The sequence below is a fragment of the Lichenostomus cassidix genome, chromosome 4A, assembly GCF_008360975.1.
Source record: "Lichenostomus cassidix isolate B80296 chromosome 4A, HeHo_3.0, whole genome shotgun sequence".
In the NCBI taxonomy this organism is placed as follows: Eukaryota; Metazoa; Chordata; class Aves; order Passeriformes; family Meliphagidae; genus Lichenostomus; species Lichenostomus cassidix.
The window spans coordinates 17454103-17467196 of NC_139485.1; the positions used below are offsets into that span (position 1 = coordinate 17454103).

General features: G+C 38.6%; 1 protein-coding gene across 5 annotated transcripts in view; it reads left to right on the plus strand.

The window, feature by feature from the left end:
• DIAPH2 (diaphanous related formin 2) overlaps positions 1-13094 on the plus strand; it is a 166892-nt gene that overhangs the window by 54113 nt on the left and 99685 nt on the right. For all 5 annotated transcript variants that reach the window (XM_085060720.1, XM_085060716.1, XM_085060717.1 and 2 more), the window contains 3 exons: positions 5639-5740; positions 7142-7236; positions 11279-11380. In XM_085060720.1, coding sequence (XP_084916846.1) covers positions 5639-5740; positions 7142-7236; positions 11279-11380 — 299 coding nt within the window. The remainder of the gene's footprint in view (positions 1-5638; positions 5741-7141; positions 7237-11278; positions 11381-13094) is intronic.

Genomic DNA, 13094 nt, shown 5'->3' on the forward strand with positions numbered 1-13094 from the left:
AGGCCAGAAATGAATGTGGATGGCAGAGCACTTGGATCTCAGTTCATGAGCTGCTGTGGCATCTCCCAGAGTCTCTCCTGAGATCCTCTGGACATTCTGTGGGTTCACAGGATGCAGGAACAGGGAATCCCTCTTTGGTCACTGCTCTGTTGGCACTGTTGCTTTCTGCCTTGCTGCAGTGTCATTGCTCTGCTTCTCCCAGTGACAAGTGACAGCAGCAGAGCAAATGGCTTTGGGTTGCACCAGGGCAGGTTTGGGTTACACCTCAGAAAAAAATTCTTCATGGGAAAGGTTGTCAAGTGTTGACCCGAGCTGCTGAGGGCAGCGGGCATCCTGGAAGTGCCCAGAAATCACGTGGATGTGGCACTTGGGTTTAGTGCTGAGCATGGTGGTGGTGCTGGGCAGCTGCTTGGACTGGAGGAGTTAGAGAGCTTTTCCAGCCTTAACAACGCCATGAATTGATGATGCATTTGCACTTGTTGATCACCAGCAGGTTATTTGTGTAGTTTGGTTTGAGCACACAGAACTGCCATTCTGCTTCCTGCAAAAAGAAATTGGTCATGGCTCATGCTGGGACCCAGCTCTGCTCCCTGTCCCTGTCCCTCCCTGTCCCTATCCTTGTCCCTGTCCCTCCCTCCCCACAGCTCCAGCAGCTCACTCCAGCCTGTGTCAGACCAAAGGACACACTCAGTGTTGGTGTATTGCTGAGGGAAAAGAACAACTACAACTTTGAGACTACTTTATGTTTGACTTTCCTCCTTCTCCACCCTTATTCAACTTTTATTTCCATTTTTGAGTGCCTCTAGAAATAACACCCAGATGGAGGATTATCAGTAGCATTCCAAGACAATCAGTTTCACCAGACTTCAAGAAGTTTCATTGTGTTGCAACAGAATTTACTGAACTTTTTGGCTACAAATTACTTTCTAATATTTCAGTGGCATTCCTAGCTCCTAATTTCTTTTTTCTATCAAGTCATTATCGTGTCAGGGTTTTTTTTGGGGGGGTAAATTCAGTATAATTATTACTTCCAACTGCTCAAGTCTGCTCTTGTGTGTGTAGTTTACATCCCTTGCAACTGTATGTACACTTAATTTTTTTCTTCTAAATACCTGTACTAGCCATAGTTCTTCTCTCAGGTAGAGGGAATAACAAAGCAGTTAATTTTTTTGTATATTTACTTTTGCTGCCAAATACTAGTAAATGCAATTGGGAAGCCACTTGCCAGATGGAAATAAGATGAAATTACTCATTCATTTCCCATGACAATAGAAGGATGTTTTTGTTCACTGTGTGTACAGACTTGGCAGAAATTGGAGATTAAGGCTCAGGCTAAGGTAGGCTAAAGTTCACCTAAATGTCTGCATTCTCCACACTGTAATTCAATGTACTGCTTTTTATCTCCCTTTAGCTTTCATCCTCATTGTATTCATAACTGACAGTTCTTGCTGTTAATTCTTTATTAAAACTATTCATTTATAATCTAAAGAAAGACAGGAATTCCATATGAACCGGACGTTTCAGCTCGTAATAAAATGCTTTAACAGCTTCAATATCATTACATAAAATCATATCTATTTTGAAAAATTATTTATAGCCACTTCTAAGGCTCTTCAGCAGCTAAATTAATGAACAGGTGTAAAATGATAATTTTCGAGAATAATGTATGCTTCCCTTGTTTTACTACAGAAGTACAAAAGTACTGATGGTAGAACTTTTTTTTTTTTAATTAAGTCTCCAAAGTACTTCAGCATGTTTATGTTCTTTGCCATGATGATCATTAGTTTTGTTTAATGTGTTTTAAACTTCCCTAACATTTTGTTTGGTGTCCCCTGGCTGGGTGGAGCAGCTGAGTCCCACTGAGCAGCTTCAGTGGGATTAGCTGAGTTCCCAGCTGGAGCTGCACATGCTCTGGTGATGGCAGAGAGCAGCAAACAGCCTTGCAGCATCTTGCATCAGCTTCTTCCTCCAGCACTGATAAACAAATGGATTAATAGTGACTTAATAGAGCTCCAAGGCAGACAAAAATAAGTTATGCAGTGGTGGTGTTTCCATCTCTGTTTTCTGGTCTGCAGAAGGAGTCTCTGTGTGCCAAAGCTGGCCTGTGCTCTCCTGTGGCTTTGTCCTGCTGCCTCTCTGTCCCTTACCCTCTTTTGTCTACTTGAGGCAGGTTTATAAAGGAAGCCCAAGACCTTCTGCAGGTCTAACTGGAATGAGATCACTATGCATTAGTGGCTATTTTGCCATTTAAATGATTGTTAATTGTTGGTTTGGGTTTTTTAACGTTTGCTCATTTATTTCCTCCCAACTGAATGGGGTTATCACCTCAAATGACCAACAGTAGAATCTTCTCCATTTCTTGAAAGCAAAAACTCCACACGTGGATCTCTGCCTGTTTGTGTGTGTGTGTGAATTCCTATTCCAGATAAATCCAAATATTCAGCTGCATAAAGGTGTGTGAAATGGGATTAACCATCCTGAAGAAACACAGAGGTGTAGAGTGTGGGATTTCAAAACGCTTTGCATAAACCCAGCAGACATGCATGAGCTTTGTCTGTTATCCACACCTGGGGATCTGAAACACCAGAGGACAACCTGGGAGGCCCTTGGAAGAGTGAACTCTTCTGATACATGTGCTGCTTTCCTGTGGGAGCAAAATACTTGCACTTCTGGGCTCTCCCTGACACTTGTGAAGGAGATATTGGTGTCTTTTGCAAAGTAAGGAAGTGTCCCTTCTGCTACACCTTTTGGGTTTTTTACACCTTTAAACTCTGACATTTCTGTCATGGGAAGCTGGGCATGGCAGTCGCTGTATCTCAGTGCTGTCTGTAAGACTTGTTGCTTTGGAAAAAAGCAGATTTTGAATGAAGATGTAAGCCAGTACCATTATCAAAGTGCTGTAATGAATAATCACAGCACTAAACTCCAAGGTCTGTATGAAGTAATACATCTGCTTTAGCTTCCAGATTGATTTTTCATCTTGCTTTTCTGAGCTACCCTGTGCTGTCTGCTATAAAATCCTTCTTTCATCTCTGCCTTTGGTTCTGTGGCTTCAAACCAGAAAGTGTCTTATCTTTAAACAGGCACTTGTGAGAGGAGAGCCTGACAAGGGGCAGGAGGTTGGTCAGCAATAGTGGATTGAATTCTGAAAAGTATCAAGTATCTTTTTAATTGAGTTAATTATTTTTCAAAACCTCCATAATCCGTGGTTCTGTTAGAGTTGAATCACTGCTGAGATGGACGGTGTGATCAGAGCCTCTGGCAGAAGAGGGACAAGCATGGCTTTGCAGAGCTCTCTGATGCTCCATGGCATCTCCAGCATGGTGGAGAAATTCTAGGAGCTGTCTAAACTAGAAGTTTTAGTAGTGTCTCTTTCTGCCTGTGAGTTTTGGCTGGGTAAGGTTGGTGTTGATGCCATGTTGTGACTTCACAGTCACATAAACATCTGCTTCTGGTGCTGCTCTGTTTTTTGTGAATTGGCATGAAGTTAACTTTGAAGTCTCATGTGTGGAAAGATAAGAACTTTTGGGAGAGAACATCTTCTCTGGCCTTTTTTAATGAGAAAATATTTAACCCAGTTCATTCTCTGCATGTCTGTTTATGAAATATTATGTGTTTAAACCTCAAAATCCAGTGTCTGTTTATGAAATATTATATGTTTAAACCCCCAAATCCCTTATCCTTTTCTGGTGCTGTAGTAGCTGAATAACTTAATTCCTGTTTTGCATTGGACTTGTGTAACACCCTTGTCCTTGAACTCTTGCTCACAAAAGTGTTTGTCACTCACTGTCTGATTGGCTGAATCATCATTGTAGGCAGGAAGTTTCCTATCTGAGAGATGGTATTTGGTAACAAAGCCATTTGTTACTCTTGTTTTGTGTTTCCCTTGGTTAGCTGTGCAGTTGGCTGTGCAGGCACTGGGCTGTGGGTGTGTTTGGCTCTGTGCTCACAGCTGCTGTGCCAAATCTGGTACCCTTTGAGGGGCTGGGAGGACTTGTGGTGTTCAGAGCTTTAAAGCCTCGATCCGTGGAGATCTGGAGAGTTTAATTCTTGAGCAGATCGAGTTGGCAGTAGGTCACTCATCTCGAATCATGTTTCTCTCCTGTCTCAGCAGACACAATCCAGGCTCTGCAGTGTCCCCTGGGATGGAGCAGAGCTCAGGATGGTTGCTGCCTTCCCACAGGACAGCCAATTTGGAACTCCTGGGTGGTTTTTGTTTGTGTTGTCCAGCACCTGATGGTATTTCCTTGTTTAATGGAGAACAATTAGCGCTAAGGGTGTGATTAGTGGATGAAGTGTCACTTCAGGGTTTCAGTGGAGCTCATTACAGCTAAGGGGTCAGAGCTGGTGGGAATCCTGAGGTTAGCTGGGAAAAGCTCAGGCTTTGCACAAACACCAAACCAGCTGCTCCTGGCAGCCAGGGGGAGATGGAGAAGTGCTGCTTTGCTGTTGGATGATCTTTGCTGCTGAGCTTTCCCTGCTTTGGGCTCTCTAGAGGTGGCTGAGAGAACTGAGTTAGCACTGCCATGGAAATGCCCAAAGTAAACTGAATATTCAGTGGTACAAACCCAGCAGAATTACTTCATGCCAGCTGTTTTCCTAGTGGTAATGGGTGTAAGGAGACAAATACCTGTTTTCTATGTTCTTTTTTTTTTTTATTTTAAATTTATTAAAGACGTTGAAACTGAGTTTTTATGTTATTCTTCACAATAAAAATTAACTTTTTTTTCTTAGGAGATACCTGTAATGGAACCTGTGTGGCTCATTAAAGTACAATAAAAAGTAGTGCTCAGAGAACAAAACTGTATTTAGTCTGCTTGAAAATTCTTCTTAATTTGACTTTCCAGTTTTTCAGTTACTTTTGAATGACTTAAAATATTCATTAAGTTCAATTAATGTTAAGCACATTAAGATTCTATTCCTTCAATGCCAAGTATGTTATGTGATATTTAAAGGGAAATAAATCCTTGTTAATGGGTTTACTTAATGCCTAAGAAAATTCTGTGGAAATTGACTGTTTTAAATTATGCAAAAAATCAGCTTATATTTTAGGTACTCCAATACCACATTTTTTTCCCATATAATTTAAAGTGCTTAATATAAGGCTAGTGAATCTTGCTAATTTAAAAGAAATCACTTTAAAATATAAACTAATTTCTTAGTTAGCTTTGCTCTTTACCACTGACAATGTAAATAATTAATAGAAACATACCTTTGTTCAGTGTGATAAACATCAAATGATTAATGTTGTTGGTTTTGGATGAAGAATTTATTAATATTATTAATGTTTCAATAGAGGGCACTCCTGTGCTTTGAGGTAACACCCAATCCCTCTATCTTTAAAAGTCCTTGCAATAAATTGGAGCTGAAGGGAAATTTTCTGGGTTAAAATACATAAATATTATTCAATAGTGCTTGGGAAAATGGTTCAGTGTCATATTTTTATTTCTTGTTCCTTTCAATTTTAGACGTTTGCTTTGTTTGTTTGGATATTTTACTGTAGGTTGAGGTAGTGCAGTCATTTTGCCTTGAACTGATTTTAAAAAATGTATTATTATGGCTTTCTAATGGACTTGCTGTTAGCTAAGATTGAACAGTTTTAGTAATGAATAGAATTTAATAAATACCTGCTTTCCAGCCAAAAAGCCTGTAGAAGAATCAGAAGAAAAGAAAGCAGCTCAGTCCAAGAAGAAGATCAAAGAACTAAGAGTTTTGGATGGAAAATCTGCACAAAATTTATGTAAGTGATGTGAAAGGCATTAGGTCAATATCTAAGTGGCATCTACACCTCACTGTTCATGAATATTTTTTTTGTTAACATGTGCAACTGTTCTTTCTAAAAACTACTGATTTGAACATGAGTCTTAAATTCAGAAGTGTTTAAATGCACAATTTGAATTCACTCTACAGCTTGGGAAAAATAAAAAAAAAGTAACATGGAAAAATGAATTGGACTGAATGATCTGCTGGGTTTTTTGTCAGTTGATTCTTTCAATTATTGCTGCAGACTGAAAGTGCAGTGAGATGATGGCCACTGGTCTGGGGAAGGCTCAGTGCTGGTGGGTTTTGTGGGATGAGGTTTGGAGGTCATTCCTGATGGTTATTGCAATAAAGAAATAGAGATTAAAGAGAAAATATTGACAGATAGGCTAACATCAGTGTAAATACTACTGCTAGAAATGGTAACAAAACCAGCCCACTTGGATTATTTAACTTCCCTCTTTAATTATGGAGGGAAATCAGTCATTAAGAGAAGTAGAATCTTTTATTTGAATTAGAAACACCATAAATGTCACCAGACTAACTCTGCCCATGGCAAGGAAGTGTGTAAAACCAGATCTGTGCATTGTTCAGTACCACAGCCATGAGCACATTTTCATGGGCAGAAGATGAACTATTGCACAATTAATATAAAACTTCAAGTTTTGAGAACTTGAAGGATAATCAGCCATAGTAGTTAGGCTGAATATAAAGCACTTTGTTAGAATGTTATGCTGATCCATCTGCTAGACTGCTCTGTAGTTTACTGAAGGGGACTCTCTTGAGATTTTATAATATTCTGAGATCAAATTGCTTTGAGAACTCCATCTTCTAAGGGTTTGCATTATATGTGTCTCTTGCATAAATTCAGTTACCTTAGAAAGTGGTGGAGTTAGGGCATTTTTTTCTTACCTTGTCCAACTCTTCATTACCCCTTTGATGTGGAATTTTTTTCTAAAATATCATGTAAATATCATTTATCCAATTGTTAATCCATTACAGCTATTAATACTTAGTTATGGAAGCAATAATAATAATACATAAAGTCTTCTATTGGCTGGGTGTGTCTGTTTAAATAGCAATGCAGATATCATTCATGGAGATAAGACTTTATTGCTAAGTGACATTGCTAGGGAGCAACTGAGGCTGAATAAAAAGTAAAAAGTGTCGTCATAGTTTTGTTTCTTAAAAAGGAAATTCATTATAAAATGTCAAACTGCAATAGTGTGCCTCGTCTAGCATTTGTTTTATGTAGGAGACTTCTTAACTGTGAAACACAGTTTAGATGAAAATATGATTTTTGAGTTGCCAGAAATTGTTTGCCTTTGTATATCAATCATTTTGACCTGTTTGATTCTAATTATGTATTACTGAATTTCAGCAATATTTTTGGGTTCCTTCCGCTTGCCTTATGAAGAAATAAAAAATATCATTTTAGAGGTTGATGAAGAGAAGCTGAGTGAATCCTTGATTCAGGTATGTGAAAATATATCTGCTTTTGGTTATAACTTGTTTTCCACATAAAATGGCATGAAGGTGTGAGAATTCAAAATTGAGAACAGTGTGGAGTTGCTGTTGGATATCAGTTGTGTTCACTGATTTATTGATGTCACTCCTGCTTTGGAATTTGGTCACAGGGAGCAGTAAAACTGCATTGCAATGACACTGTTAACAAAACAACCTTGGAATTTCCCTTTCCAAAAGGAGATCTTGGAGAATTTTAGTTTCTCAGCTTTGAAGACAAGCTCACAAAGATTCAGGCTGATGCATAATGAAGTTTGATGAGGCTTCTTGTGCACACAGCTCTGAAACAACTCTGCCTGTCTCTAGTGAGATAGTGAGAGATGAATCTCCCTGAATGTTTCAGGATCCTCTGCAACTCCAAACCCATCTGTAAATCAAACTTCCTCTCAAGCGTGTTTGGTCTCATTTTGAGTCCCAAATCTCTCAGCTGGAGAGAAGAAAGGATGGAATACATCCTTTTACATCCCTCTCTGATATCCTCCCTCTAGGAGGGGAGCAAGTGTCCACCTGAGCAGTGATGGTTCAGCAGAGAACCATGTCAACCCTAAAGCTTACCAAGATTTAGCAGCCCAGTCATGCTGGTGTTGAATTGTTGTATTTATTATCATACACAGATTCAGATTCTAGCTAACACACTGGGCCTCAATTGATCCTTTCACCCTTCCCAGTCTCCTGTTTGCATCTTTGTCATATTCCCCACCAAGGTTTTCTAAATTTCTATCTCCTTTTTTGGACCTGGAGAATGGTCTGGGGACTCTGGTCTAAACTGAGTTGCCTCAGTATTTGAAAATGAGTGCAAAACCCTAATTTTATTGATGACTTGGTTTATTGATCAGAGATGTCAGATCCTATGATTAAGAAGCTTAAAGGTTTAGTAAAATCAAAAATCAAGGGGAAGGAAACAACCCCACCTTGGAGAGCTGAAGCACAAAGTAGTTTCACATTGATCTCCTTTACTGCAAATGTAGCTCAACAGAGGAGCTACAGCAGTGATAATTCAGGACTGTTTTGGTCTCCAGTTAAAATGACACCCTGTGGGCTCCTGTGAGGTAAATTGACTTCATCCCAGCCAGACCTGGGTGACCACAAAAAAGGCCAATGTGATTGCAAGGTGTGTTGGGTCAAGGATTTCCAGTCAGGAGGGTAATTTTCATGCTTTTGAATAGTCAACTTCTATGACCTTATCTAAAATCCTCGGTACATTTCTCACAAATGAATTTAAAACAGAGAAGCTGAACTTAAAAACTACTTAAGATGATTGAGGGATAGAGCAACAGTCTCCAGAAGGAAGCAGGAGAGATTGGCTTGATTAGATCAGCAGTATAAATAGCTGGCAGGAGATGAGCATGTCAGCTGTGGGGAGGAGGGGATGTGAGTGAGAGCTGGGGAGGAAAACCAAGGTGTGTGAGCAGAAGGTGATGTTAACTGAATAAATAAATGTGTGTGAATGGGTCATGATTGCAGCTATCCCAAACCTCAGCAGCCTGGAGTGTTCAGCAAACAGGTGTTTGGAGATTTGGCTCTTGCTGTAGGGTGGGAGAGCTGCTTGCAGCAGCAGGACATGAACTGAGAGCCTGGAAGAGTTCCCTCTGTATTACAGATATATTCCTACAAATGTAGTGGGGTAAATGGGCTGCATCATCCACTTGATATTCAGTCTATTCTGGTTTATTTTTATTCTAATCTTCCAACTGAGCTATTAACTAATTTACCAGTTTAACAGTTTTTAATGCGACTGATTAGAAAAACTGTGCAAAGCAAACCTCCTTTCTCCCATGCTTAGCAAAACTCACACTTTATAGAAATGTACATGTAGGAACTGCTTTGTTCCAAGCATCAAAGTGTGGAAGTGGAATGGAGATGAAATAATCAAGCAGATAACAAAGTGCTTTTTCCATTTTGCTTCTCAGGCATTGATTCCTCGCTGGTTCTTAAACTTGTGGTGTCATACTTAAATAAATTGGATTAATGAGTGTGAGTGCATGGCAGACCATGTACTGGTGTAACTCCTCCTCAGAGAAAACACTCCAGGAAAAAAGGTTTTCCATTCCTGGTGTGTCTTTGAGGGAGTTAAGTTCTTGTCACCAGCCACTTGTCAAACACCATGTCTGACAGAATTCAGGGCCTTGTGACAGTGAGCAGTGAGTGACACTTTCAGCCTCTTACTGTCAACCTTGGATTCCTTTTTATGCTTCTATAAACCATTTTTATTTACCTTATTTTTATTTAAGCCATCATGGTGACTACAGCAGGAAACTCTGTTTCCTGAAGCCCTGACAGAGATTTGAATGTGATCACTGAATGCTTTATCTTCATTTTCGGTTACTTAATGCATGCAGTGAGTGAAAATAAACATAAATTTGTGTGTGTATCTGTAAAAAAAGGAGCTGCAGTGTGAGCAGAGCCAAACTCGTTGTTACAAGCTGAGGGTGAAATGATTTGGTCTCTTGGCTCTGCCCCATTAAGGGGTTGAAAAAACAGATTAATGAAATGTGTGTTTCTACAATGAAATGTGTATTTTCTGACAAACACTGTGAAATTTTGGAGGACAGCATTTGGTAAATAGTCTAGCTAATCAAAATAGATTTTAAAAATTGCATTAGTTAATGCCTTTGATCTTTTCCAGCATTAAACAATTAATCAAAATAGCAGGAATATTTTACAGATCCTTAATTTTTTTTTCCCAAGTAGAAATTGGTGGGGTTTGGGTTAATAGGAAAGGAAACACACTTAGATTTAAGCTCAAAGCTGCAGGTTAATTTTGTATCACGGAGGTGAATCTGATGTTTCTCTGTGCCACATGTACTGAACTCTGCTCCTGACACAATCAGCAGCTCCTCAGTGTGAGGATAAAACTCTTTCTGTAACAAGGATGTTTTGTATCAGGCTGCTTGTCATCTTTATTTTTTCTTTATTCCGATGGGTGAATGGTTGATTCTTTCAGCTCGGAGAATTAAGTTTGTTATCACTTGCAAATTTGACAAATTAGGCTGATTTCTTTCTCCAAGTTGGACCTTAATGTGTCCTTCAAGGCTGGCAGAGTGATCTGTAATCAAATTCTCAAAACGAATAAGAATATTACAGGAGTGATGGCAAGATTGGGCAGCTCTAAAAATAAGATATCTGTACCTCTAATGGTACAGATTTTTTCCAATTAAGGTTTTTATAGCTGAAAAAAAAGTGCTTCTGCAGTGCTGGCTGGTTTTTTTAATAGGAACGTGATTTTGCCTATTGATGCTTGCTTGAATATAAATTTATATCTTTTTTTCTTACAGAATTACATTAATGTTTTGATTTTAACTGGTGTATATATGAAAATTAAGGTGCAATCTATGCTTTTACTGAGTATTTCTTAAAACAAACTGTTCTTCAGTCTCAGTAAATATTTTATATATTTAGCATATCTGTATTTTCAGCATTTAATAAGTCACAATTTTCTTTTTGGGACATGGGTAAGATTGCAAGCAAATTTACCTTTTTCCTGCGTTCCTATATATCTGCCATCCAAAAAATCTGTACAATTTTGGGATGTTGACCTTTTCTGTGTATGCTGTTTTTAAGTGTAGTTTGTGCATGGCTTCTTTGAATAGCTAAAGATTGTAATTTTTTTTTTTTTTTTGCTAGTTTGGTCATGTTTTACACAGACCTGTTATTTCTTGATTAATATTTAACGAGCAAGATGCAACCATTAGGGCAAAAAGAGATTGTAAGACAGACAAAACTCCTTGATGCTGTCAGCCCCTGCGAAATGATACTCTAACCTTTTAATCCTGAGCAGGCATTCTTCAAATCAGAGCCTGCAGCAGTTGATGTCTGTATTAAATAATTGCTGCTTTGATTTGATGTTTATATAGAGCTAAAGCTGCGTAAATAAAATAAGCGTCCTGTAATTTCCTGGTGTGTTTCCATGTTGTGGTATTTTAAAGTGTTGTTATTTTTAATAGCTCAGGTGGTTTAATGTAACGAATTTGATATAATGCCTTGTTTGTTTTAGAACCTGGTGAAGAATCTTCCTGAGCAGAAAGAACTCAATGCCTTAGCTGAACTGAAGGATGAATATAATGATCTCGCTGAGCCAGAGCAGTTTGGAGTTGTGGTATGTATTAGTGATTAACTGCAGAATGCCGTTTTGTTATGTAAAAAGAAAAATTTTTAGGGTTAAAATCTTTTTTTTTTTACTGTTTTTGTAAGACCTGCAGTAGGAAAAAGCTACTATTTCCTTTTGAATTATCAAAAAATCTCTTTAATACATATTAGCCCAGGCTGGGTGGGGTTCTGACCAACCCGGGTTGGAAGCAGGTGGTCTGGAAGGTCCTTCCCAGTGTGAACCACTCTGATTCCATCATTCTGGGTGTTTTTCTGGAAGGAATTCCAGTACACCATTAAAAGCAACAGCCACTCGTATGCCAGACCAAATCTTTGTCTGCCTGTCTTGTCTTGAATGTTCATTAAACACATCTGAAGAACCCTCTGGCTTCAAGCAGATAAATTTCCAAGAGTCCATCAAATACCCATTTGCTCCATGGCATTGACAACTCTGATAAATCTGTTGTTTTGTGTCAAAAACTGTTAAACAGCTGAGTTAAAATGTCTGTAAGTTTCCTGTGTGTTAGTATATATATATATAATATGTGTGTATATATGTATAATGTGTATATTCATATATATGTGTGTGTGCATATGCATATAAAATATCTGTATCTATACAAATACAGAATCCTTCAAAAAGGCTCCAGAAGAGGTGAGGATTCCTGTTAAAGCTGAAATTGTAGCTGTGCTGCTCCTTTCCTCAGCCCTCCACACCTATATCTGTTCAAGAAAAGAGCTGTTTAGTGTCCCACTGGCCTCTCTTGGGAGGAACTGGAGAATTTGCAGGATTGATTTACTCCATGCTGGGTGATTGTGGCTGCTGAGTTACTGAGCTCTGCACCACGTGGAAATCACTTTCTGCTCCTGCTCTTCCCAAGGCCTGGGAAGTCTTTAGGCAAATGAGGTTCTGTTTTCACTCTGGCAGCCTAAGAGATTAAAATGCTGATGAGAGCCTCTGGAATGTGCTCAGGATTTATCCCCAACTCCACAGGAGCTATGGTTGCTCTTGCTGGATTTTTCAGGCATTATGTACATTAAAATGCATTAAAACAGAAATAGAGGCCTCTTAAAAGACTTTTTTTTTTTGCTAAAAAGCTCTGATTTGAGCATAATTTGGCTTCAGAAGTGCCTTTTGAGTGATTTTTTTAAAATTATTTTTTGGCTGGGGAAGTAACAGAATATGATTTGTCCTAATGAGATTTTTGTAGAGGATTTAGAAAATGAAAGATATCAATGGCTTCTTTTGAAAAACTTTAGCCTATTGATTTATTTTTTTTTTTTTAATAAATGGCATAAAGTTCCAAAGATCTTTTATTTCCAAACAAAGATGAGGGATTTTGGTAGAAGTGTGATACATTAGTTAGTCTTCCTGCAAGAACTGCAGTAGTAAAACATTATTGAAAAAAGTCCTAAAAGTACCTAATTTCCCAATAATACCAGTATGGTCATGGTCACAACTCCATGGATTTGTGTTCCTGAGCACAGACTGCCTATAGAAACTTGAGAGAGTTTAAGTATTTAATGCAACATTAATTAGCAAAAACTGCTTAATCAAACATCTCCAAATGGTGCTGTTTGCCTTCTGAAAGAACCAAGTTTCCTGGAGCTTGTTTGCTTATTCAGCTTTACCATCTGCTTGAATAAAAACCACTGCTTTGCCTTATTTCTAGAGGCCTCGAAAATCTGATTTTCATATAGTTAACTATCCATTAAAGTGGAAG